This window comes from Typopeltis vanoorti, chromosome 20 (genome assembly GCF_054136105.1).
Source record: "Typopeltis vanoorti isolate ZY-2024b chromosome 20, IOZ_Tvanoo_1.0, whole genome shotgun sequence".
NCBI classification, from domain to species: domain Eukaryota; kingdom Metazoa; phylum Arthropoda; class Arachnida; order Uropygi; family Thelyphonidae; genus Typopeltis; species Typopeltis vanoorti.
Window position 1 is genome coordinate 34,135,594 of NC_143568.1, and position 26,944 is coordinate 34,162,537.

The 26,944-nt window shown below is 37.6% G+C and overlaps 1 protein-coding gene across 1 annotated transcript in view; it reads right to left on the minus strand.

The window, feature by feature from the left end:
• Positions 1–26,944, minus strand: part of LOC150095356 (sodium-dependent proline transporter-like) — a 190,492-nt gene that overhangs the window by 3,416 nt on the left and 160,132 nt on the right. Inside the window, exons 7-9 of the mRNA XM_090410664.1 lie at positions 16,327–16,367; positions 12,468–12,600; positions 578–712 (exon numbers count right to left, since the gene is read on the minus strand). Coding sequence (XP_090266790.1) covers positions 578–712; positions 12,468–12,600; positions 16,327–16,367 — 309 coding nt within the window. The remainder of the gene's footprint in view (positions 1–577; positions 713–12,467; positions 12,601–16,326; positions 16,368–26,944) is intronic.

The window sequence follows — 26,944 nt, forward strand, 5'->3', positions numbered from 1 at the left end:
GTGTGTAATAGTGTGTACTTCCCACGATGAGTCTCTGACTCCATGGAGGCAAGATGTTAATAATAATAAACATTAGAAATATAGTAATTCTCATGAAGAAAGGATTACCATTGTTTCAAATTATTCTGTGCATTTTGACAATGTCGAGAACATGTATATGCCCATTTATGCATTAGTTGAGTCACACTTGAGTAACGTTCTGATAGATTCTCTTAAGCTCGTGGTCACTTGCGAAAGTTTTAAGTTACAGAAGAAACAATGTTATGTAGCCAAATAAATAAATAATATCTTTTGTTTAGCAGTCTGAAACAAAATGAAACTCCTTACTCTTTTCTGCTTAGTTAACATTAGGTTTATGAGGAAATTACTCAAAATATTTTAAGTGTTTTTATCAACATTAAATTTTGGATAAGTTTGATCGTAAACTGACTTGTCTCTGATAAAATTATGACAAACAAATGTACATCATCTTTGTCATGCAGGCATAACAAATTAAAACAGAGGTTCACAAGCAGTAGAGAAGGAAAGAGTAAAATAAAATAATAACAGAGAGAGAGAGAGAAAGAGGGAGGATTACCTGAATATTTCGAAGTTTGTCCCAAGTTGGGGTAAGGAAATAAATAACTCCATCAATAGCACCATCTTGCAGAAGTCCTGTAACCAGCAAGGTTATCAAAACAAAGTATGGGAACGTTGCAGCAAAATATACTACCTGGTAGAAGATATTGATGTTAAGATTAAAAAAAAAAAAAACACATTTGGCATGAATATGAATAAGATTCATTAATGAATTACATCTTGAGCAAATGAATCCATTATACAAAATAATTTGTTGGAATGTTATATTATAAAAAAGCTATTATAAGAATGGTCCATTTGTGGATCCATTCTTATTATCTGGTTTAAGCAATATATTCGAACTTTTAAGCTAATACGAATCTACACCAAGAATATTACCTTAATTATTATACTTGACAATAAATTATATTCTTAGTTTAATTATTTTCCTAAAGCATAAGCAAACAAAGATGTGCAAGTAGTATCTTTTGTATCTTTTTGATTAGGCTACTAGTTTTTGTTTGGAATTATGGCTGCAACAACTAAATATATTATATATGTTAATTAGCCGGCGAAGGTTGGTCGATTGGTAGAGCCTCTGCTACTAATAGCTCAGTTAAGTAAGTTTGAGCGCGGTTAATAGTTGGAAGGGGACCAATCGTTCGATGCTGTCGGCACACTCTCCCTCGATGAGTCTTTGGACTCCCTGGAGGTGTCAAAATAATAATAATAATAATAATAATATGTTCTTCTGGTCAGTTGGTCTATTTTGTGAGATGAAAAAAACCCACGTTTCCAGATTGAAATCTTGCCATCACTCCATGTGAGACTGGCTAACTCACTTTCATATAAGAATAAAAATAAAACAAAATAAAATCCAAAGGTTCTTCACATCCTAGATTCGATTCCAACCCAGGCACGTCCTCAAGTCAATACTGACAAAGCTATGGAAACTCGAAACTACTTGTACACTGAGGCTGTTGACTTTACATCAAACTGCCTCCATTTTCCATAACAACACTGGGGGAACAAACAAGAGGAGCCAAATCTGTGCACAATAATCCATAAGACCTGATCAAAGTCTTATACAATGGAACCAGAACCTCTTAATCTCCTGCCCATTAAGGTCTTGTGCATCATTGCCATAATCTCATGTGATTGCTTCACTAGTTGTGCAATATGACTGCTGAACTTCAGATCCTTGACCACCACCACAAGTCTTTTGTCTCCTCAACTTCCTCCAAAATTTCCCCACCAAGTGTATACTTTACATCCTGCTGTTGCCTACCAAATTTCGGAACCTTAAACTTTGCAACATTGAACTGACAGTTCCATACCTTTGCCCACTTATACAACTATTCAAGTTCTCCCATAAGACCACAACATCTACTTCATTCTTCATCACTGCCAAGTTTTGCATAATCTGCAAATAGTTATATATCACCAGTTAAAGCCATCCCAATATCCGGCGGCCATATCACCGGCCTGGTTAGCATATCCGCTCTCCAATCAAAAGCCTGCAGGTTCGAATCCCGCGCTGTGCACATGGATGTTTGCGATTGCCTGTGAAAGCACTAGTGGTGGTAGTTGGGAGTAGTTAGCGTTGGTGTTAGATGATGAAGGTTGGTGGAGTAGTGAGATGTAGAGTTGATGCCCTCCCTCGATGAGTCTTTGGACTCCCCGGATGTGGGATATAGTAATAATAATATCATTAATATAGAGATTAAATAACAATTGTCCCAAAACAGACCGCTGCAGCATACCACTAGTGACTTTTCTCTTTCAGCATAGTGGACTCCCTCCCCCCTTTTCCACATACACAACTTGCTGATACCTATCAGACAGCCTAGATCAGTGGTGTTCAACCTTTTTTACTATGCGAGCTACTTTACTATAAAAAGTTATTCGCCGATCTACTCTCTTATATATAAGTTATTCGGCGATCTAATCTCTTATATAGATCACGTTCCCCCGACCTGATATCTCTGATTATGCACAAATAAACAACTAAAAAAATACACAACTAAAAACTTTATTTGTGTATTTAAAAATTTATTTATCACTTTTAATAATTTTAATACAACAAATATTTTAATATAACAAAAAAAAAAAAAAATATATATATATATATATATATATATATATATATATATTGGAATAAAATATTTATTTCTCTATTTTGGAAAACCAAAGTTAGAAAAAACAACAGATTGATTACAAACTCACAAGTTACAGGAAATGCTGGTTGATATTTTCATGGTCAAGTTGATATGAAGAAGTGGCCAATCGCAGACAATCATCCAAATGATCATTTGTAATTTGGTTTCTTAATTGATTTTTTATGATGGTCATATCTGAAGAAGCGGATTCTGACAAGTATGTCGATCTGAAACACGACAGAATTTTTGGCGCAATATCAGTTAATATTGGGAATTTTTCATGTGCATACTTCCAAATGACTTCATTGTCTATTGATTTTAAATGTAAACTATTCTGAATGTTTATTATCTCAAGTTCTACTTCAGCTTGGTTTATATCAAACAGCCCACTAATTTTATTTGAAATTTCTGTGATGTTCAAGTTTTCTTGAAATGGATTATTGATAAAAGATATAATCATTTCAGGTTTCAGGACTGTACAAGGATAGTTATGAGGATCGGCTGAGAGAATGTGGACTGCAGAGTTTGGTGGATAGAAGGAGAGGTGATATGATTGAGACTTTTAAACTGTTGAGAGGTGGTTACAGGGTTGACACTGGGGAGTTCTTTCGCTTGGTTGATCAGCGGGAAGGAGTGATTACAAGAGGCCATCCCTGGAAGTTACGAAAGGAAACTGTGAGCAAGAGGGTAAGGAGTGGTTTCTTTGTGTGGAGGGTGGTTGAGCCGTGGAATGCATTGCCTGATGGAGTGGTGGGAGCGAGAACGGTCAGTGAGTTTAAAGAGTGGTATGATAGACTTTGTGTTTCTCAGGGGGGGACCTCCCCTCAGTGAGTCTTGACAGACTTTATGTCTTAGGAAGGACCTCCCTCGATGAGTCTTTTGACTCCTTGGAGGCCTGAATAATAATAATAATATATAATCATTTCAGTTTTATTAAAATCTTTAAATCTTGAATTTATTTCTTCCTCAACTAATTCTATTTCACGAATAAATTCTTTTAAATCATAGCGAAGCATTTCTTGATTTTGTTCAAAAAATTTTAATAAATATGGGAGATGTCTAAATTTGCAGTCATTTATATTTTTCTTTAATAAAGGTAAGTATTGTTGGAAAGTTTTAATTGAACTTAACATGTCAATTAAATTTTTATCTCTACCTTGTAACTCTAAATTTAAATTGCTTAATTTCGTACAGAAATCTACTAAAAATGATAAGTGTAACAACCATCTTTTATCACTCAATTGTGGATAAATATCTCCTTTTTCATCAAGAAATTTTTTTATATCGTTAATCAATACAAGAAATCTTTCTAAAAATTGACTTCTGCTGAGCCAGTGAACATTATTGTACAACAGAAGTTCCCTATCATCATCTGCCTGTAATTTAAATAACTGCCATTGCAGGGCTTTTCCTCAAACAGAATTTACAATTTTAAATGTAATATCCAAAACATCTTTTGTGTTTAATCTTTTACTACACAGTACTTGTTGGTGAATAACACAGTGGTACGTTAATAAATCTGGATATTTGTCATAGTTTTTGCATAACGAAATGAAGGCTGATTTATTACCTATCATTGCAGGAGTACCATCAGTAGTAATAGACACAAGTTTAAAAAGTGGAAGTTTGTGTTGTTTCACAAATTCATCAAATGCTGAAAAAATGTCTTCTCCCCCAATCCTTCCCAATAATGGTATAATTTTCAAAAGTTCTTTTTTACTTGAATAATCTTGAAATACCATGCGAATAAATATCATTAATTGAGCAATATCAGTAAAGTCATTTGATTCATCAAATCGTAATGAAATCACCAAACATTGGTGAATGTCTGACATTAACCTGGCCTAGAAACTTTTCTCCGGCAATTGGAACTCTTCCTTTCGGCAATTCGAAACCTTGTCTGCAGCCTAGAAGTAGTCTCTCTCTAGCGACATCTGGAACCGAGAAGCTCCTTTCTGTAAGCGGGAAACTCCTCTCTCAAGCAACATGGATCCGGGCAGTCTCTCTGACAGCAACTCTGGACCAGACAGTGTCCTCTCTGACAGCAATTCTGGAACCGGGACCCCTTCTGCTTGCTTCAGTCCCTTTTTATTAGGGACCTCTGAGACCTCGCATGAAGTTTGGCAACCCCCAAAGAATCGGTATGAGTCTTTCATTTTAAGTTTCAAGTTTGGCATGCCTTTTGTTCTCCTCCGCTTTCTTTTGATTGTAAGTTGCTGGCCAATGGAAAGTTGTCTGAACTCTTTCTGACCGACTTCGGAGATGTTTACGCTTAGAGCCTGCAAGCCTTTCTCATACATACAAGTTTCAATGACAATCTTTCTAATACTGCCATGTACAGCTTCGGCGACAAAAACATTGACTTTGTTTTTAATATATTCTTATTAAAGCAGTATATACAGTTAGCTTCAAAAGAGTTATTTACAAAAACATCTCATACAAACTATACCAAGACAAACATAGTTTATTTTTTCACAATATTCACATGAGACTTAACCTAAGTAAAAAAATTGATGTAAATGTGCTTTGGAATATTTTATATTTAAGCTACAATCGACTTTTTACACCTTGCTTATAATCGTATTCACTCAGCTCGCTGTTTGACTTCCACTAATCCAAATTAATTCATTTACCTGGACTTATAAAAAAAATACTGATTTGATAATTTTAATGAAAAATAAATAAACAATAGCAATACACTTAAAGCGAATTTAAAATAATAAATAAAATATTATGTTTTCAGTTTTAATTAAATTTGTAAGTAAGGAAGAATTCACAAGAGATCGACCAAAAATCGCTCCACGATCGACCGGTCGAACACCCCTGGCCTAGATGCATCTCCTGTGTTCAATACATAAGCAAGTTAGTAAAACACAACCTCCATTTAAGAAACTCATACTGACAAGCACAGAGAATGCTGCTTTTTTCAACCCACTTTTATATCCTAGCTCTCAAACCTCTCCAATATCTTAATTACAGCTCCAGATATACAGATTAACCTATAATTTGTAGCCTTATCCTTATCCCAACAATTTGTGAAGTGGAACAATTTTACTTTCCTTCCACTCCTTTGGGACTTGTGCTGTTGTAGAACTCTTCTACAAGTAGACCAAGGCATGCCCATTTGGTGGTATGATATGTGGTGATATGTCATCAAGTCCTATTACCTTATTAACATCTAACTTACATAACTCCTCATATACCTCTTGCTCACTCATCAATAAGTCTTCTTCATTTTGTTCCCTACACTTGAGCTTCTGATTTCAAACTGAGGATGAAATACCCTCGTGAACTGCTACTAAATACCTTGATTATGTACTCTGCAGCAGTAATTAATCCATCACATTCATCCATTAACATCATCTTGCCATAATTATTCTTCTTTCTAGTTGCCACATATTGAATAGTAATCCCCCTATGGCTTTTCTTGGCCTGATTTGCTAATTTCTGCTCATACTACACTTTCACTGCCCTTACCAACTAAGCAACGAACCATCCTGTTGTTTATACTGTTCATGCAACTGATTGTTACTATGATTCATCCTCTGCTGCCTCCAAAGTGTCTTCTTTTTCCAGATTTCACGTTTAATTCCTTCATTCTTCTATTTGACACCTACCTTATTCAGTCTTTTGATCTTTGGAATACATTCACACATTGTTAAGTATCTCCTTGTTAGTTCTCAAGCAGCATTTATTTCTTTCCTGTTCAACTCCTAATATCCATAATGCACGGCACACTTCCTTTCAGACATGTATATGGGAAGGACTACCAAAACCAGTCTTGATCTTCAGTGGGAGCCAGACCCATAGAGATACCAACAACCAAATCAATGGTGGAAGTCATGTTTCTATATAGAAATAGGAAAATTATGTATGATGATATTAAAATACTCTGGATAAGAGATAGCTCTAGCAAGATGTGTGTGTGCATGGTTATAAGTAAATTATACTTAACAAGAAATTATATTCTTAATTTTATCCTTTACTCAAGAGTTATCCCATAATGTATGACAACATATATGTCCCAAAGCAAGCATGTTGATATGAAGTTATTATTATTACTATTACTATCCAGGACCTCATTATCTATAATAAATTTAGTTTAATCCTTTATCCTAGTGTAAGCAAACAAAGTTTGCACCTGAAGATGAGAGCTTGGTCCACTATGGTAAAGGTGGACCAAGCTCTCATCACTCCTTGTGTTAGTATCTCCCATAATGCAAAGCACATCTCCTTGCAGACATGTATAATGCTGGGTCTGGCTCCCACTGACGAGACCTCAATACAGGTCGAAACCGGTCTGGGTAGTGGCCCTTCCCTTAATGCATAGCATTATATGTGTCCGCAAGGAGATGTGCTTTGCATTATGGGAGATACTAAAACAAGAAGTGATGAGAGCTTGGTCCACCTTTACCACGAGTTGCCTCAGTCCTGAAGATACTTCAGGTGCAAACTTTGTTTGCTTACACTTGGATAAAGGATTAAACTAAATTTATTAGTCTAACAAAGTGGAAAAAACTTCCAAAAACCTCATTGTCTAAGATGGACCTCCCAAAATGAGTCACAAGACTCACTGCTGGAGGCCCATCTTAAATGATTATTTTCAATGAGACATGAAGGATTTAAAATTGATCAGGTTTCTGTTTCTCACAAGAAGGATATTTTGGTTGGATTTAAAGAACTACTTGTAGATATTTTCAATCTTGCTATTTTTTTGTACATTGTTGTAATGTTTCTGATAAGAGTAGCTTATGCAGGAGAGGTAGGGGAAGAGAAACCTCAAGACTATCCCTAAAAGCACATGGTCCAGATTTTTCTCATAGGCACTGTATGATCTCTAAATGACTCTCTCTCAACGATCCTCTCCCTGGCTTCCTGGAAATGCCTGTATATGATAATAATAATAACAAGAAAATAATGGGCAAAAAAGAACAGAATGTTAGAACAGTCTAGTATTTGTAGAGAAGTAGAATGTTGTTCATACTCACAAATAAAAACAAGAGGATACTGTACATACAGATGCAGAACGCAAGACAAAAAATACAATACAAAGAATATACATCCTTGAAGAATGCAAGCATGCTCAGGTCATTACTGAAAGATTTTAAAGGGAATCTGAATCTGTGTGAATACATGTATGCAGAAAATATCTTGGGTTATTCCATGTTATAACTGATGATATAAGAATTTAACATGATAGAGATACATATAGTATTATTTAATAAGTTCGGTAATATTAATTTCCAAGTATTAATTTCTTAATAGCTACTCAATCAATTTTAATAATCGTAACAAATTTTCCAAATCTCTCACTTAGAAAATACATTTTGCAAAATGCACAATTTTTTTATTTTTTTATTTCAACACATGAAAGGCCACAAGACCTATAGCATACCAGCCATGTGGGCAAGAGGAATAAAAGAAAGGAGGAGTCTGTTCACGTGTTGTTTGAACAGCTGACAGTTGTAATCTTGAAGGGAAGGCAGGGTGGGAGAGACAGTTTTAAAGGACAGAAGTAGAAGGAATGAAAGAGGAGGCGGTGAAGTTGGTTCAGTGATTTTCAAGATGGACAGTAAAAGGGTGTTAGCAGTGGCTCTTGTTGTAATGATTTTGGAGGTAGGTGGAGATATAATAGTGGCCAATTCAACAGAACAAGGTCCAAGAAAGTATCTGTATTAGAGGCACAAGGCAGAAACTGACCTTCTATGAGAGAGGGGGGGGGGGATCATTAATTAGCAAGACTGTCCTCTCCTAGATAGAATCGAGCAATATTAGAGAGGATTTTGGTGCACAACCCCAAATATAGGAGCACTATTCCATGGCTGGGCAAATTTGGGCTTTGTATAGAGTTAGCAGCTGTGAAGTTGGGAAGTAGTGTCTTGTGCGAAAAAGTACACCAAGTTTTTTTGGCAGGTGTAGAAGCTATAGTTGAAATATGGTTGTGCCAGGAAAGAGATGTAGGTCAGTCAAAGAAGAGAAATCTGATTGTGTTTGGATATCTCAGTATTAATGAAGGTAAGGTGGAGGGATGCAAGCCCTTTCTTGCAAGAGATCAGACAGAACTGAGTTTTGGTGGCATTGAAGTTTACAAGGTCCTTGCCCCACTGTGATATAGTTAGAAGATCTGACTTCAGGTAGATTTTGAGGATTCTAATACTTGAGCACTATAAGGTTTGTTGAATGAAAAGTAGGAATGGAGTGTACCGCAGTCAGCAAAGTTATAGATAGGACTGGGAGTCCGTGAGAGCAGGTAATTTATATACAAGAGGAAGAGAGTGGAAAAGAAAGAACAGAACCATGGGGTAATCCAGCATTGGTGGGGAAATCTGAGGAGAGTAAACCAGCCACGATGGCATGTAGTGAGTGACCAGTGAGAAAGTTGGTGATCCAGTTGCAGAGTGGGGGAAGGTAGACCATAGTATGGCAGTTCGGTGAGTAAGCCTTGTGCCAAACCCAATCAAATACCTTTGAAATGTCAAGGGCAACCATGTGAGTTGCTCCAAATTTCTCCAATGTCTGAGTCCATAGGTGTGTGGTAAAATAAAAGCAAGATCAGCTGTAAATCACAAGTGGTAGAATCCATACTACTTGTCACTGATTAGCTGGTATTCTTTAGGTGGTTCAAGAGTTGGTTATTGATGACTTTCTCCATAATTTTTGAGAGAACAGAAAACAGAAGTGAAAGTAATTGGATGCTAGTTCATTGGTTGACTTTTATCACCTTTCTTTGGGAGATGAGCTGGATGCAGACCTGTTTCTATGTTATAGAGTAGATGCCAGTTGAATAGGATAGATTGAAGAGGCAATACAGAATAAGTTAGTTCTGAGACACACAATTTTTTAATACAATAGGTGAGATACCATCAGGGGCAGATGTCTTCTTGTTTGTGTTCAGGTTGTTAAGGATTCTTCAGATAAATTTATTGCAATGATGGTGATCTTTATGTAAGGACTTCAACATGAGGGATTTTGTGAAATGAAGCATCTGTAAAATGCAGTCATTACCAAGGGTGAGTGGTCTGTCGTTTGTTAGCAAGATTGCAACAGTGTGCAAGAAATGTTTCAAAAGCAAGTAACAGATGAGTAGGCCATCTGGAGAGAGAGAGTAGTAAATTTAATGGAGAACAGACATGAAAAATGTGCATGTCAAAGAGTGAGGAATGGAATGAGATAATCAATAAAAATTATCAGAATAAGAATGATAGCATGGATGATTTGGACAACAATGAAGTAATTGTAATGCAAGGAGATGGTGCATTTATGCGAAGGCATTTACAGGACAAAGTGTGAGCGTGAGAGATTGAAAAAATGATTAGCAAGTGGTACTGATGAGAAGAGAAAGAAAAAAGGATGTGAAGGAAGAGGAAGGAATGTTTGACAAAGTAAAAGAAAGAGAATAAGGAGAGAATTTTGTATGGTGATTCTATGATAAGAGAAATTATTATTATTATTACCCCAAGACCTCATAGAGTCAAAGACTCATCTGGGAGGTCCTTTTATCGCACACACACATCTCATCATACCATGTCTTAAACACACACAAACTCCTTGCAGACACCACACTCTCAGGCAAGGCATTCCAATCATTCACATCTCTGCACGAAAAAAACCTGCCTCTCACTCCCCTACTCACACCCTCTTTATACAGTTTCCAGGGATGACCTCTGGTTCTCCCACTATTCTCTGTAAAACTTCTCCAGCATTGATCCTATAACAACCCCTTACCAACTTGTGGGTCTCTATCATATCTCTCCTCTTCCTCCTGTCCACCAGACTCTGCAAATTACATCTTCTCAATCTTTCCTCATACTTGACATTCCAGAGGTCAGAAACTTCTCCTTTGGACCCTTTCCAACATCTCTTCATCCTTCTGAAAACCCGGCGACCAAATCTGGGCACAATAGTCCGTGTGTGGCCTAATCAAAGCCTTATACAACTGGACAAGAATCTCCCTACTTCTACACGTAAGTGTCCTCTGCATCATTCCCAGAAGGCTTTGTGTTGTCTTCAAAACTTTGGTGATGTGTCCCCTAAATTTTAGATCCTTATCCACTATCAACCCCAAATCTCTTATTTCCTCTACCCCCAACAATATATATTCTCACCAAGCATAAATTCTGCATCCCATCTTTGTTTTCCAAATTTTAAAACCTTACATTTTGCAACATTGAACTCACATCCCCATTTCCATGCCCAATCACTCAATCTATTCAAGTCTTCCTGTAAGGCCACAACATCTTCACTACACTTCATGGTTTGTCCCAACTTTGCATCATCTGCAAACAACTGAATATCTCCATCCAAATCTTCACCTATATCATTAATATACAAGTTAAACAGTAACGGACCTAAAACAGACCCCTGAGGCACTCCACTAGCGACTTTCCTTTTCCTGGATGTCAACTTATCATGAGGTACGCTATCAAAAACTTTTCCAAAATCCAAGTATATTACTGTGTATCCTTCTCCTCTGTCCAAGGAAGCAGTCACTTTATTGTAATAAGTAAGTAGATTACTAAAACATGACCTACATTTAACAAATACATGCTGTCCATCAAAGATAATACCATTTTTGTCAACCCAATTCTGTATCCTAGTTCTTACAAGTCTAACAACTTAACCACAACACCTGACACACAGATATGCATATAGTTTGATGCTTGGGTTCTATCACCTTCTTTATGAAGTGACAAAATTTTGTCCTCCTGCCACTCCTTATGAACTTGTCCGAGTGCAAGACTCATATTAAAAAATATATATCAAGGCTCTCATCAACTCCCTGGCATATTCCTTCAGAATATGTGGTGATATATTATCAAGTCCCACAGCCTTATTTACATCTAGTTTACTCAACTCCCCAAACACCTCTTGCTCACTTACAGTCAGTCTCTCCTCCATCAACTGAATGAAGATTTTATGAACTGCTCATTAAGTATCTCCACCACACATTCTGCAACAGCTGTCTTTATACCATTTTCTCCAATCAATGTCATCCTTTCTTAATCATTCTTTCTTTTGCTGGCTATATATCAAAAGAACTCCCTAGGATTCTTTTTGGCTTCATTAGCTAACTGCTGTTCATATCTCTCTTTAGCTACTTTCACCAACCAAGTCACCCTCCTTACCTGGTCTTTGTAGACCTCATGAAATTAGTTATTTCCACTTCTCTTATGCTGCCTCCACAATGCCCTTTTTCTCTGTATCGCATGCTTAATCTCTTTATTCATCCATCTCACACTTACCTTATTTAACCTCTATCTAACTCCTGAGCTCTTCATAATCATCCCCCCTTTTAGTTCCACATATACCCTTTTCTCACAGGGGTATTGTGAGAAATGCTTGAAAAGAGTATGATGCAATCATATTTCCCAGGAATGAAGATTAATGATATTAGCAAGTCTATCAGGAAGTGATGAGGTGAATCTAGGCCACAGTGAAATTCACCTCCTCAGCATGTTGGTTCGAGAACAAGACAGTATCCACTCAGCGTCAAAACAACAGACCTTATAACACAGCCTTGTCACCTCTGAGTGAACTGCATTTTTCACACTGGCCTACCTCTGTAGGCACATGACTATAAATAATTTTGAATTCCAGCTATTACCACATCTGAATTAGTGGAATGCTTTTATTTACAAAAGCACATTTCATTCTCCATACAATGCACATATTTCACAATCCAGAATAAGCAAAATACAACTTTAGTAATAACTCAATATTTTAGTAATAACTCAGTAATAAGAATCATACCTTGCCAGATGTTTTGATGCCTTTGAACAAACAGAAGGCGACAATGATCCACCCAAGCAGAAGGCATAAAGCAAGGTCCCATTTGATCCCATTGAGCTGATCAATTCCTGGACTGAGCTGAAGAACACATCTTCTACAAAGTAAATACAGTCATTGTTCACTTCACAAAATGTGTGCGTGCACACATGCACACTCATACATACACGCACATATACATACATATCAGTGGTGTATATTCTGGTTGTGGTAGGTGTGCAGTGCACACAGACAGAATGACAATATCACCGATATTATATATTTGCATTTATTCCTGTTAAAGACTCCCCTTGCTGTTTCCTGGCTGTGAGATTCCTAAAATTAAACACAATTACCAATACCAATTAAACACAAAATACCAATGCTTCACAAAGAGGACATTTTTCGATGCATAAACATTGCATCATATTTGTCTTAATAACCTAGGTGTGCAGTAACAAATACAGACACTTTTGAGCCCTTTGAATAGATGTACTGATGGTGCAGTGAGTCAAATTCATAGCATTCCATGGTTTTAAATCATCTAACAGGCAAGGCATGGTGTGCACTTAAACAATAGCACCCAGTAATCTGTGGCTATGATTGGTTATTGTGTCAATCAATCCAATCAAATGTTGTTATGTATCATGAGTTGCTGTTTTTGTTTTCTGAGTTACATCTGTTTTGTGTGTGTGAAGTGCAAATTGATACGTTTATCACACTGATATAGACAAGTTTTTAATATATAATTCTGTATGTTTGTAATATATAATTTTGTATGTTTTTAATATATAATTTTGTATGTTTTTAATATATAATTTTGTATAAATAATTTATAACTTTTTTATCCATATTTACAAATGGATAAGAGTGTTGATGATCTATGGATTGTCCCGTTTTCTTCCAGAGATTTCGCAGATTGTATGATTGTAGTCAAAAGAGGCAAGTCTTGTCCTCCTCCTCTTCCAAATTTCACGCCTTTAAGTAATTCAAATAAACCAACCAAATGTAGCATTCTCCTTTATTATTGTTTTCTAATACATCGTAAAACAAACGCATTGTCCCTCCACTCTACAGAGATTTAGTTACAATTAATTGATAAATTAAAGTATTCAAAGTTATCTTACAATAAATTGCATTGGACCAATTAATATGCACACTGATGCACTATGCACTCAAAAACTTTCATACATCAATAAAATGCAATGATACAGTCAAATAGATGTACTTTTGAAGCTCTGGTTGCATAAGCCACGACAGCACACCCAAACGAAATGGTACACAATGTCACTGATATATGATAATATAATATAACTGATTGACTTGGCTGAGAGACATATTTTTGAAGTAGATTGAATGACTAGAAACCAAGAGATACAAACAGAAACATTATATTTTATTTTAAATAAACTGTTATTCAATTGTTAACTATTAACACGCTGTTATTCAATCTGTACATTAATGATATTGGGAAGGATCTGACAGGCAACATATAGCTATTTGCTGATGCAAAGATAGGTACTTTGCAGTACTTGCAGAATTATTTGAATAGGCCTGAATTGTGGGCAAGGGAAAATGGATATCAGTTCACTGTCAGTATATGTAAAGTCATGCACTTTGGTGAGATTAGATATCCAATGTCGTATTATATTGGTGGGATTATGCTAGAAGAAAGTGATCAGGCTGGGGATCTTGGGGTGTTAGCAGATAGGAAGTTGAAGTTCAAGGGCATGTAACCATACAACTCAAAAGATAATTGCAATGCTGAAACAAAATTTTAACATGTAAAGATAAGGATGTCATTTTGCCTCTTTATAAGGCCCTCGATAAGACCTCACTTGGACTATTGTGTGCAGGTCTGGTTTCCATTATGATTCTGATACAGCGGAGAGAGTGCAAAGAAGAATGTTAAGATGATATCAGGTTAGTGGAAATTTGATTATGAAGACAGAGAATTTGTATACTGCAGACACTAGCAAACAGGAGAAAGAGGGGTGATGAGATTGAGACTTACACACTTCTGAAAAGGGCTATACAAGATGTCAGCTGATGCAATATTTCATTTTATGGAGGGTGGAGAAAGAAGAAGAGGGCATCTATGGAAACTGGGAATGAATGCTTCCAAGAAGGGGGGGGTGAGATCTAGATTTTCCTCTCATAGAGTGGTGCATGATTGGAATGGATTGCCACTGGAGGTTGTGTTTGCAAGCAGCGTGAATAAATTCAAGAACAAGTATAATAGTTGGTGCATGTAGTATGGGGCCTCCCTCAATGAATCCCTGATTCCCTGTAGGTCTCTCTTAATAATATTGTCACTGAATCTGAGAATATTCAGTTGTTTGCAGTTAATGTGAACCAGGAAGGTTTATTATATACAGTGCCAATGTGGTAACTTTTCAAGAACCGAATATGTTGGAAAATGTAAGATTTGCTCATAGCTTATTCAACTTAAATTGGCAAATACCAGTTTAAGCTGAATAATTCACATTCATTTGAATGGGGACCAGTTTGTCAAAAACCTAAGGTTTGGAATGGTTCTCCTGATAGTATGCATGCTGTGTTGTTGGAACTATACTAAAGAAAGGGAAGGAGGAAAGAAATCTTTGGGTAGGTGTGCCCTCCCTCAAAGAGGGAGGGCACACTTGCTCTACAACTCTCCCTCTCCATCATCTACACCAATGCCATATATTGCCCTCCACTACCATTAGGATTATTTTGTCTGTAAATTGCATGTGTCCTGAAGGCTGATTTGTTTGTATGCAGGATTAAAAACCCAAATTTCCAGGAGGGAAAAACCCTGCTACCTCTGAATGAGATCAGCTAACTCGCCTTCAATTGAAAAAAAAACAAAAAAAACATAAAGATTCTTCCTGTCATGACGAGAATCGAACTTAGGCCTTTTCCGATCGAAGAGCGCAATGTACTGTCATCCTTCCAATTGCGCTATGGAGGTGCAAAAAATAAACACTCATTGGCAGGGAATTGAACCCCGTTTTCCATGTGACAGGCAGGGATACTAACCACCATATTACCGAGGACCACTATATTACTGAGGACATTATATTACTAACAGAGAAAAGGCCCTGATCAGACTGTAGCTGATTAATTCATCAGATCTGGTAACTGGAATTTGAGGATGCTGAATAGATAGTGTATAAAGCAGATAATAAAAGGTTATCTAGAACTATGGAATATGAGGATGGAATGAGAGCATGTGATCTTCAGTATTTGGTGGATAGAAGGAAAAGAGATGATATGATTGAGACATTTTAGCTGTTGAGAAGTATTTAGCAGATGGGGAAGATTTTATATAGGATAAAACAGAGGCTATCCCTGAAATTTGGAAAAGAGAGTGAGAAATAACTTTTTTGCATGGAGAGTGGTAGGAATATAGAATGTACTGGCTTACTGAGAAAGTGGTGAGAGTGTAGAAAGTGAACAGTGGAACTTGGTGATAACTATCAGACAGCCAATCTCCAATCCAGCACAATATAGTTTATTAATCCAGCTCTATTCTATTCCAATTTAATTACCAACTTTTCATGTGGCATCAAAGGCCTTTTGGAATGAAAATTAAAAGACCACAGGATAAATTTTAGTCAAGAATTTTAGTTTAGTTTCATATATTAGTTTAATACTTTTCATGAAAACTGTCCAGCCAGAGCAGTTTCTTATATAAACACAAAATATCAGGTGGACAAAAATTGTACATTAATAATAATTATGTGCAACACAATTCATCCATGATTTTGCCATAGGCTACTACTACACTGGGTGGTATTAACAAATAATAATGTCATCCATTCATAAATAAAGAGAAAATAATAAAAAAATGTTTACTTACTCCCAGTAGAGATTGCTGGAGGAGATACCTGTGCCATTTGTCTGTAAGAAAAGGTAAACATATGTGAATAATATAATACAAAAATGAATTGTCTGTATAAGCCTTATATTCTGTAAAAAATTCTGAAGTGTATTATCACTGACATTTCAGCAAACTAAGATTTATATCAATTACTACTGAATTAGCAAAGCTGTTTCATTACGGTTTAATTTGGAATAATTGGCAAGCAAGGTTTAATGGAAAAATTACATAACTGAACGTAACCTTATCCTATCACAACTAATCACAATATTTTATAGCATTAGTGACTATTGACACAGAAGGAAGCTGAAAAGATACAATATAGAGGAGAATTTATTATCATCATCATCACCATGCAGGATCTCTATGGGGGTCATGAGACTCAGCATGGAAGGTTTGCTTTAAAACAACACAAATTATATCTTGTCATTCCTTTAACTCATTTGCTATCAATATTCTCACCACCCAAGCAATGCATTTCATCCTCTACCACTGTCTTACTCACGACTCTGTTATCCACCTTCCAGGGATGGAACCATGTCTTATACCATGAAAAATCTTTCCAGTGCACATTCAGTAAATACCTCTCAACAGCTTAAATGTCTCATATCATCATATCATCCCTTTGTCTGCTATCCATAAAACTCAGCAGATTACATGTTCTCATTCTAGCTGCATATGCCATAATCCTAGAATATCATTTTATTACCTACTTTATGCTCTTTCTTCAGTACCTGCAAATCCTAGTTACCAGATCTGAACAGTAATCAGCTGTAGTCTTATCAGCATCTTATTCAATGGAACCACCACCTTATCTTTGTTAGTCATTACCTTCACCACCCTTCCAATACATTTTCTAAACCTCAAATTTTTAATCTCTTTACTCCACTCCCTTCCTCCAGTATAGTTCCAACAACACAGCATGCATTCTATCAGCATATCCAATTAAAACCTTAGGTTTTGTGACAAACTGGCATCCCATTCAAATCAATGAAGATGCCAGTTTAAGCTGAACAAGCTGGAAAATGTAAGCAAATACCTACATTTTCCAGCTTATTCAGTTCTTGAAGAGCTACCAAAACTGGCACTGTATCTAATGATCTGTTATCCACCATAAGGTTTCACATTATCAGCAAACAAGTGAATAATTGTTTTATTTATTATTATTATTATTATTCAGGCATCCAATGGAGTTCAAAAGACTCATCACGGAGGTCCTTTCTAGGAAACACAAAGTCTATCATATCACTCTTTGAACTCAATGACCGTTCTTGCTCTCACAACTGTATCAGACAATGCATTCCGCAGTTCAACCACCTTCCATGCAAAGAAACCACTTCTCATCCTTTTGCTCACAGCCTCCTTTCGTAACTTCTAGGGATGGTCCCCTGTCATCGCTCCTTCCTGCTGTTTCACCAAGCGAAAGAACTCCCCAGTGTCAACCCTGTAACCACCTCTCAACAGCTTAAAAGTCTCAATCATATACCACTTCTCCTTCTTCTATCTATCAAACTCTGCAGTCCACATTCCCTCAGCCGATCCTCATAACTAACATTGTACAGTCCTGAAACCATCTTTGTTATCTGCTTCTGTACTCTTTCCATAGTTAATTTACTTCCTTCAAATCTTGGAGACCAAATTTGAGAACAATAGTCTAAGTGTGGTCTGATTAGGGTCTTATACAATGGAACGATAACTCTTATCTCTTCAGGTCGGCATCCTTCTCAGTATTGCAGCAATCTTCTGGGTTACCTTCACCACCTTTGCAATATGTTCCCTGAAATTCAGGTTTCTATCAATCATTACCTGCAGATCTCTTGTCTCCCCTACTTTCTGCAGCACAGCTCCTCTAATCAAGTATGCACCTCCCATTAATTTATCCCCTTCAAGACTTTACATTTTGCTGCATTAAACTGATATCCCCATTCATTTGCCTATCTCTTTGGTTTATTCAAATCCTCTTGCAGGGCTGCCACATCTGCACTATTATTAATAACCCTTCCCAGCTACACATCAGAACTGAAACAACTGAATATCTCCCTGTAATTCACCGACAATATCATTGATATAAAGGGTAAACAATACAGGTCTCAGTACTGAACCCTGTGGGACCCCCACTTGTAAATTTCTGCCTCCTTGATATTGCCCCACTATACACAACTCGGATACCTAACAGACAGCCAATCCTGAATCCAGTTGACTAACTCGACATCTAAATCCATGTGATGCAACTTAAATATCAGATATCATGTGGCACCCTGTCAATTACCTTTGCAAAATCCAAAAAAATGGCAGTATATGCCTTTCCCTCATCAACTGCTCGTCACATTACTATAAAAGGCAATCATATTATTAAAGCAAGAGCACCCCTTAGGAAATCTATGTTGACTCTTACAGATAAGATCTAGATGAAATTAGTGAGGGACCACATACAGCATTAGGCAGATTAGAGCAACGTCTAATGCTGTATATGGTCCCTCACTAATTTCATCTAGATCTTAACAAGTTGTTAAGATCTAGATGAAACACAAACTGGCTTATAATTAGACACTTTCAGTCTGCTACAGCTCTTATGCAATCCCACCATCTTACCTTCCTTCCATTCCACTTCTTCATCCCACAGAATCTGGAAGTCCAGATCCGTGTGCAGTAGTCTAGATGTGGCCTTATTAAAGCCTTACACAGAGGGAACAATAACCTCTCTATCCCTGCTTGTTAGTGTGTTCTTCAACTATGTAATCTGATGTGCCTATTTGGATACATTTGCAATATGCCTTCTAAAGTTAACTCTCTGTCCACAAACCCCTCAGCCCCTGGCCTCGTCATCAGTTTCCTACAGTTAGTTTCATTATTATAGCACATAGCTTGGACTTCCCAAAGTGCATCACCTTACATTTGGCTACATTAAACTGGAAGCCATTTACCTTTGCCCATACTGCTACTCTATTTAAGTCTTCCTGCAAATTCTCTGCATCACCTTCATTACCATTGCTCTTCCAAGTTTATCATCAGCAAACAATTGAATATTTCCTGTCAAATCATTTCCTATATCATTGATATTCAAATTAAACAACAGAGGACTAAGTACATAGAGCTCTGTGGTACATCACTGGTCACTTGCCTTCTCCTGGACTCAACTCCTCCATAAGCCACTCTGATAGCTGTCCATCAACCACCTGCTATGATCCAAGTCATAAGATTCATATTCATCCTCATTTGCTCCAATTTATGCCATAGATACCATAGCAATATCAAAATAATGTTTTTGGAATTTCAGTTGGTGCTGCCTGGACAATACAATCTGTAACATACATCACTGCTTCAGTGACTGGTGTTTGGCTGACTGCTTCTGAATTAAATTTAGATGGATAGGAAAAAGTATTCCTGTCAGCCTAGGAAATTTTCCATGTAAAAGAACATGGCTCCTGTGAGAATAAAGCACAAATCATAGGAAAGGGATTGCTTCAATATATGTTCTCTTTGACATCCCACATGAAACAACATAAGAATAGCAGAGAAGCAGACTGTAATATCTGTTGCAGAATATGAACAGGTAGGAAAAAGGAAGAAAACATTGCATCCATTATTAAGAAGGGAGAGGTAATTATTGTGAAGCATATTATTATTATTTCACAAGACCTCATGGAGTCAAAGACTCATCTGGGAGGTCCTTTTATCACACACACACATCTCATCATACTGTGTCTTAAACACACTCAAACTCCTTGCAGACACCACACTCTCAAGCAAGGCATTCGAATAATTTACAACCCTGCACGAAAAAACCTGCCTCTCACTCCCCTACTCACACCCTCTTTATACAGTTTCCAGGGATGACCTCTGGTTCTCGCTTAACCTCATCCATTCATGTTGGCATGACCCAACAGAGTACTGTCTATTAAAGTCACCCATTAGAAAAATGGGCTGAGGAAGTTGCAATATAAAATTATGCAGGTTGATCTGATTTAACTCAGAATCCAGTGGTAAATAAATGACATACTGTAATAAGAAATCCTACTGACAGGCATATGGCTATCACTTCCAGAACATATTAAGATAGACATGCTGGAAAGGAGCATGTTGTCCTCCAGGATAGCAATTCCACCATGAGCAGGTCTATCTCCAGTTCTATTCTTATGAATAATAATGAAATGTATTAACATGAGTTCTCAATGAGTTTTAAATATGTTTCTTGAGACAAACAAAATGGTTTATGTTTCTGCCACTGATGGAAAACTGAATCAAATTGATAAATTCAATTTTTTTTGACATAATTGAAAAAACATGAAATGATTTTTTTTTTTTTGAAATACCTAAATCAAAATTTGGACTAGAATTTAAAATAAATAAAAAAAAACAACTCAAATCTGAATTTAAATTAATAAATATCAGTTTAAAGCAAAATAGAGAAACAAAACCATAATTATAGCATGAGAAAACCATATCCTTCTCCCCCCCCACCAAGTAAGATTAGTCAGTACATCAGTCTGGTTGATCGAGTGGTTAGTGTATCCGCTCTCCAGCCAAAGGCTGTGGGCTCTAATCCCATCATGGGCATGGATGTTTGTGATTGTCTGTGAAAATACTAATGATGGTGGGGGCAGTAGATGCATTGGTTTGCTGTAGTTGGTGGATTGAATGGTGGATATGAAAAGTTGTAGAATAGGTGCCCTCCCCCTCGATGAGTCTTTGACTCCTTAGAGGTGTTACATAATAATCGCTAGGCCTCATGAGAATTAGTGAATTGCTGATTTTTATGGTACCCTCACTTTTTTAAACCAAACATTCTGCCCCACCTACTTTGCATTAAGAATTTCATTTAAATTTTTAATACTTACTATCTCTAATCTCTATAAACTAGTGTTAATTTAATTAAAATGTCTAATTTAATTTTTTCCTATGTTAATGAAAAAAAGATATATATGAATGAGAAAATAATAGTTGATAGTGTGGAAGGTGTGAATGACTGTGAAAGTTCAGGAGATGGTTTTGTTTGGGAGAGTCAATTTAGATTAAGAGTGATTGACCTGCAGAGGGAGATAGATGAGTTGAAAGAGGAGGTGGAATGTCTTGTGAATGAGAGCAGAAGTATGAAAGATAAGATTAGGAGAATGGAAGAGATAAATGCAAGGAGAATCAGAGTAGGAGAGAGAGAGAGAATTTAAGGAGTATGAGTGAGAGGTATGGGGGTGCTAGAAGAGGAGAGAATGGAAACAGTAAAAGAGAGGGAATGAGAGAGAGATATGGAAGTGCTAGAAGAGGAGAGAATGGAAACAGTAGAAGAGAGGGAATGAGAGAGAGATATGGAAGTGCTAGAAGAGGAGAGAATGGAAACAGTAGAAGAGAGGGAATGAGAGAGAGATATGGAAGTGCTAGAAGAAGAGAGAATGGAAACAGTAGAAGAGAGGGAATGAGAGAGAGATATGGAAGTGCTAGAAGAAGAGAGAATGGAAACAGTAGAAGAGAGGGAATGAGAGAGAGATATGGGAATGCTAAAAGACGAGAGGATGGAAACAGTAGGAGAGAGAATGAGAGAGGGATATGGAAGTGCTAGAAGTGGAGAAAATGGAAACAGTAGGAGAGAGGGAATGAGAGAGATGTATAGGAGTGCTAGAAGAGGAGAGAATGGAAACAGTAGGAGAGAGAGAGAGAGAGGTATGGGAATGATAGAAGAGAGAATAGCAGTAGAGGAGAGGGAATGAGAGAGACCTATGGGAATGAAAGAAGAGGAGAGAATGGAAACAACAGGAGAGAGGGAATGGTAAGAGGTATAATGTATGGCGACTCAATGATCCGTGGTGTTCAAGATAGGATGCGTGAGGAGTGTTTGCCAGGAGGAACAATAGAAAGGGTGGCTATGGCAATTAAGAGAGGTGAAAGGATGGACGAGATGATTGTGATGGTAGGAACGAATGACTTGAGTGGTAATGTAAGTTGGGCAGCGAGAGATATGAGGTTTTTGCTTGAGACTGTACAGAAGAAAACAGAGAGAGGAAAAATAGTGTGTGTGTTGCCTAGGTATGATAATGATGAGCTGAGCAGAAGAGTGGTGATATTGAATGGCATAATAGCAAGAATGTGTGACAAGAGAGGACTGGTATATTATTATTATTATTATTGTTGTTCTGGGAAACTCCAATGAGTCGACAGACTCATCGAGGGAGGCCCTAACATCATGTCTGGAACAACTATTCAACATTTACACAGTATCTATCATATCTTGCCTTGAACTCATTCACTGTCGTAGCACTCACAACAGACTCTGGAAGCTTATTCCACTCATTCACCACTCTCCAAGTAAAAAACCTAGCTCTAACACCCTTGTCAGCCACGCTCTTGCCCAGCTTCCAAGCATGCCCCCTAGTCCTCCCACCACCAGTCATATTTTCAAAAATATCTTCTGGATCAATTTTATAAAAACCCTTCAGTAATTTGAATGTCTCAATCATATCACTCCTCCTTCGCTTATCGTCCAATTTCTGCAACCCACAAATCTTCAACCTATTCTCATAAGGTTCATTCCACAGACCTGCTATCATCTTGGTCACTCATCTCTGGACCCTCTCCACTTCCTCCCCATCATGAAGAAACCCTGGTGCCCATAACTGGGCACAGAAGTCCAGATGGGGTCTTATCAAGGCTCGATACAGAGGAACAACAACTTGCTTCTCTCTGCATGTTAAAGTATTTTTCATAAGCCAAGTGATTTGGTGAGCTGTTTCAGTTACTTTTGCAATGTGCCCCCCTAAACTTCAACTCCCTATCCACCAGTACTCCCAAATCCCTGGCCTCATCAATCTCCTGGAGTACGGTTCCACCTATGCGATATACTGCTGCTATTCTTTTCACCCCAAAGTGCATAACCTTACACTTTGCCACATTAAACTGACATCCATTTTTCCTAGCCCAGTCCTCCAAATCATCCTGTAAAATTTTGACATCCTGTGCACTCACAATTGCTCTACCCAACTTTGCATCATCAGCAAACAAGTGAACACTTCCTCTCAAATCCTTTCATATATCATTGATGAACAAATTGAAAAGCAGTGGTCCAAGAACAGAGCCCTGTGGCACTCCACTAGTCACAAGACGTCTTTTTGACTCCACTCCTGAATAAACCACTCTCTGGTATTTCTCCTTCAACCACCCTCCTATCCATCTTACCAACCCTATATCTATCCTCATATGCTCCAGTTTACTGATTAGGGTTCCATGTGGTATCCTGTCAAAGGCCTTGGCAAGGTCCAGTAGTATCACTGTAAACCCATTACCCCTATCCAGTTCAGCCATCACTGTGTTATAAAACATGAGCAAGTTACTGAGGCATGATCTACCCTTCACAAAACCATGTTGTCCCCATACAATATCCCATTTTCATCTATCCAATCCTGTATTCTTTTCTTGACTAATTTCTCTAAGACCTTGACAATGATTCCTGATATGCTAATCGGTTGGTAATTTACAACAGCAGTCTTGGAACCACCTTTATACAGTGGAACTATTTTCCCTTCCTTCCACCCGCTCAGGACTAACCCAGACCTGAGACTCAAATTAAACAAAATGGTCAAGGGTACTGACAATTCTTTAGCTGCTTCTCGTACTACACGAGCTGGTATACCATCCAATCCCACAGATATATTGACATTGAGGTTATGCAATAGACTACTCACCTCCACTTCATTCACCACAATTCCCGTATAATCTACTGGTTTATTCGTTTCTGCAATGTCACCACCTAGATGATATATTCTTGCAAAGTGCTCACTCAGTAACTCAGCTATCTCAACTGATTCAGTTACCTCCCTACCATCGGCATTCTTTAAAATCATTCTGCCATGTACATTTTTCCTTTTACTTGCTACATATCTAAAAAACTGTTTAGGATTCTCTTTAGCCTGCATGGCCAATGTTCTTTCGTAATCCTTTTTTGCTTTTCTTACCACACTCGTCTTCCTTTCTGGCCTGTGCTTTATACCATTCATATGCCTGCCGGTCATCTTTCTCCTTAAATTCCCTCCATAGTTGTTTCTTTTTTTGCAGCTCAAGCTTAATGGTGTTATTCATCCATTTAACCCCTACTTGATTTATTATTCGGACTCTAGGTATACAGTCAGCCATTGCTTCATGCAAGCACTTCTTAACTACCTCCCATGCACTATCAACTTCTAGTCCTTGCAGTTGTACATGCCATGGCACTGAGCCAATCAAACTCCTAAGCTTGTCATACTTTCCAGCCCGATAATTCCACATGTACCCTGTCTTAATTGAAAATTCTACACCTTTAGCCACCTCCCAAGTCAAGACCCTATGATCACTCTCACCGATTGGTGGCAATGTGGTCATATTTGTTACAGCCAAATCCTCAGATGTAATTACTAGGTCAAGCACTCTCTGACCCCTAGTATTTTCCATTACATGCTGTCGCAGATAGTTATCCCTTAATAACCGCATAAAATCCAATTCCTTCCTCCCGTGTGTCCTCTCCTCACTCCAATCAATGCGACCATAGTTGAAATCTCCCATAATAATCACCCTCCTTCCACTCATTTCTTCTATTTGCTTGTGCATATTGTCACCACCATTTTTTCCATCACCTGGTCTATAGCAGCACCCAATTGTATATTTAGTTCTGCTAGCCACAATCTCACACCAAATGGCCTCAAATGTGCTCTTTTCTCTATCCTGCAATTCAACTTCTATTCTCCTTGGCAGTAGCTCATCAGATATCATCAACAATACTCCTCCCCCCATTTTATTCTCTCTGTCATTCCTGAACACACTATACCCATCACATTCAATCCCACTAGCTATATCATCTACAGTCAGCCATGTTTCACTAATACCAATAACCTGTGGTCTGGAAGTGCCAACCATGGCCAAAAACTCTTCCTTCTTGTTCCTAATACTCCTAGTATTAGTGTACATGAATTTAAGACCCCCATTAGCCCCAACCCTACCTTGATGCCTTATATTAACTATCCCACTCTGGTTTGTCGTCCTTATTTGCTCTAGCATATTATATTCATTCTTACATTCAACTGCCTCCCTAAGGTATATCTACTCCCCACCCCCCCTTAACAAATCTAGTTTCCCTGAATTTGCACATCCACTACATTCAGCAACATTTTCTCAAGTCTTCTTACACCATAACCATTCAAATGCAAGCCATCCATCTTATATAGATCCTTTCGCCCATCAAACTCACTCCACACGTCCACAAATTCCACACCGCTCGTCATACATAACCCACGCATAAAGTCATTCGCAATTATGGCTCTCCTTTTAAACATTTCGCTGTCATACTGTGGCAAAAGACTAATCATTCTAAATCTCTCACGCTTTTCTTTTGCTACCTCAAACAATTCATTCAGGTCTTCTATCATTTCCATTTTATCTCCTTTCAAATCATTCGTACCTGCCACAACAATCATTTCTTTCACCCTTTCCTTTTGCTCTCTAATAGACTCAGTTACATCCTTTATGGTCGCACCAGGTTGGTACGATTTTGTCAAATCCTCTACTAACACACCTCGTACTAACGAGTCTCCATACAGCACTCTATCCTTCATTTTGTTCATGTTCACATTCATATGCCTATTTTTCCTGTCATACCTTTTATTATTGGTTGGTTCATTCAATCGACTTTTGTTCATGCACTCTAGCTGCTGTTTTGCCCTTTCTATTGCACCATTCAACAACGCGATCTCATTCAATGCATCTATCTCATCTTTTTTATTCTCTGAGAAACCATTAATACTATCATTTACACTTTCTACATTCGCACTCTCATAATTCTCATGTACTACCTTGCCGTTTCTTGTCATATCGCTATTTTCTTCATTCTGAAGTTTGACAAAAATATTACGCTCACGATCCGAAATACACTTCAATTCCTCATTCTCCCTACATTTTCTACACACATTCAATTCTTTATTATCATCTATCCACACTCCGACCGCACTCCGTAAAGCGTACATTTCACAGCTAGTACATTGACTCATTTCTTTTATACTATTGTTCTTTGATAACGATGGCGAACCATCATTACTGGCCGCCATTTTCCTTCGTACAGGTGCCATAATTATTGCAACGTGTTTTATCAAATAATAAGTTATACACACCAAAAACACACAAACAGACGCACTAAAATACGCAAGGCAAACAAAACTATGCAATATTAACTAATTTTATCAACGATAACTGAAAATAATACTTATCTTATCAGGAGCTTGCACGAACACTACACACTACGATATAACCTCGAACTCAACCTGATATGTGGATGCTTGGAGTGCGTTTGAGGAAAGAGAGGAATTGTATGCGAGAGACTATTTACATTTGAATGAGAAAGGACGTAGGCATCTGGAGAGATTGCTGTTCTGAACGAGTAAGTGTGTCCCAGGGAGGATGATAGCAGGGGTGGCCTGTTGTGGGAATGGATACTTGGGAGAAGGGAGATGACATCAGGTAACACTGAGCCCAGTGGAGAATAGAGGGGATAATGCTGGGTATAGAAACAATGGCATTTATATGCTTTATACTAATGCCATGAGTATCCGGAATAAGGGAGAGGAATTGGTGGCGCAGATAGCATCAG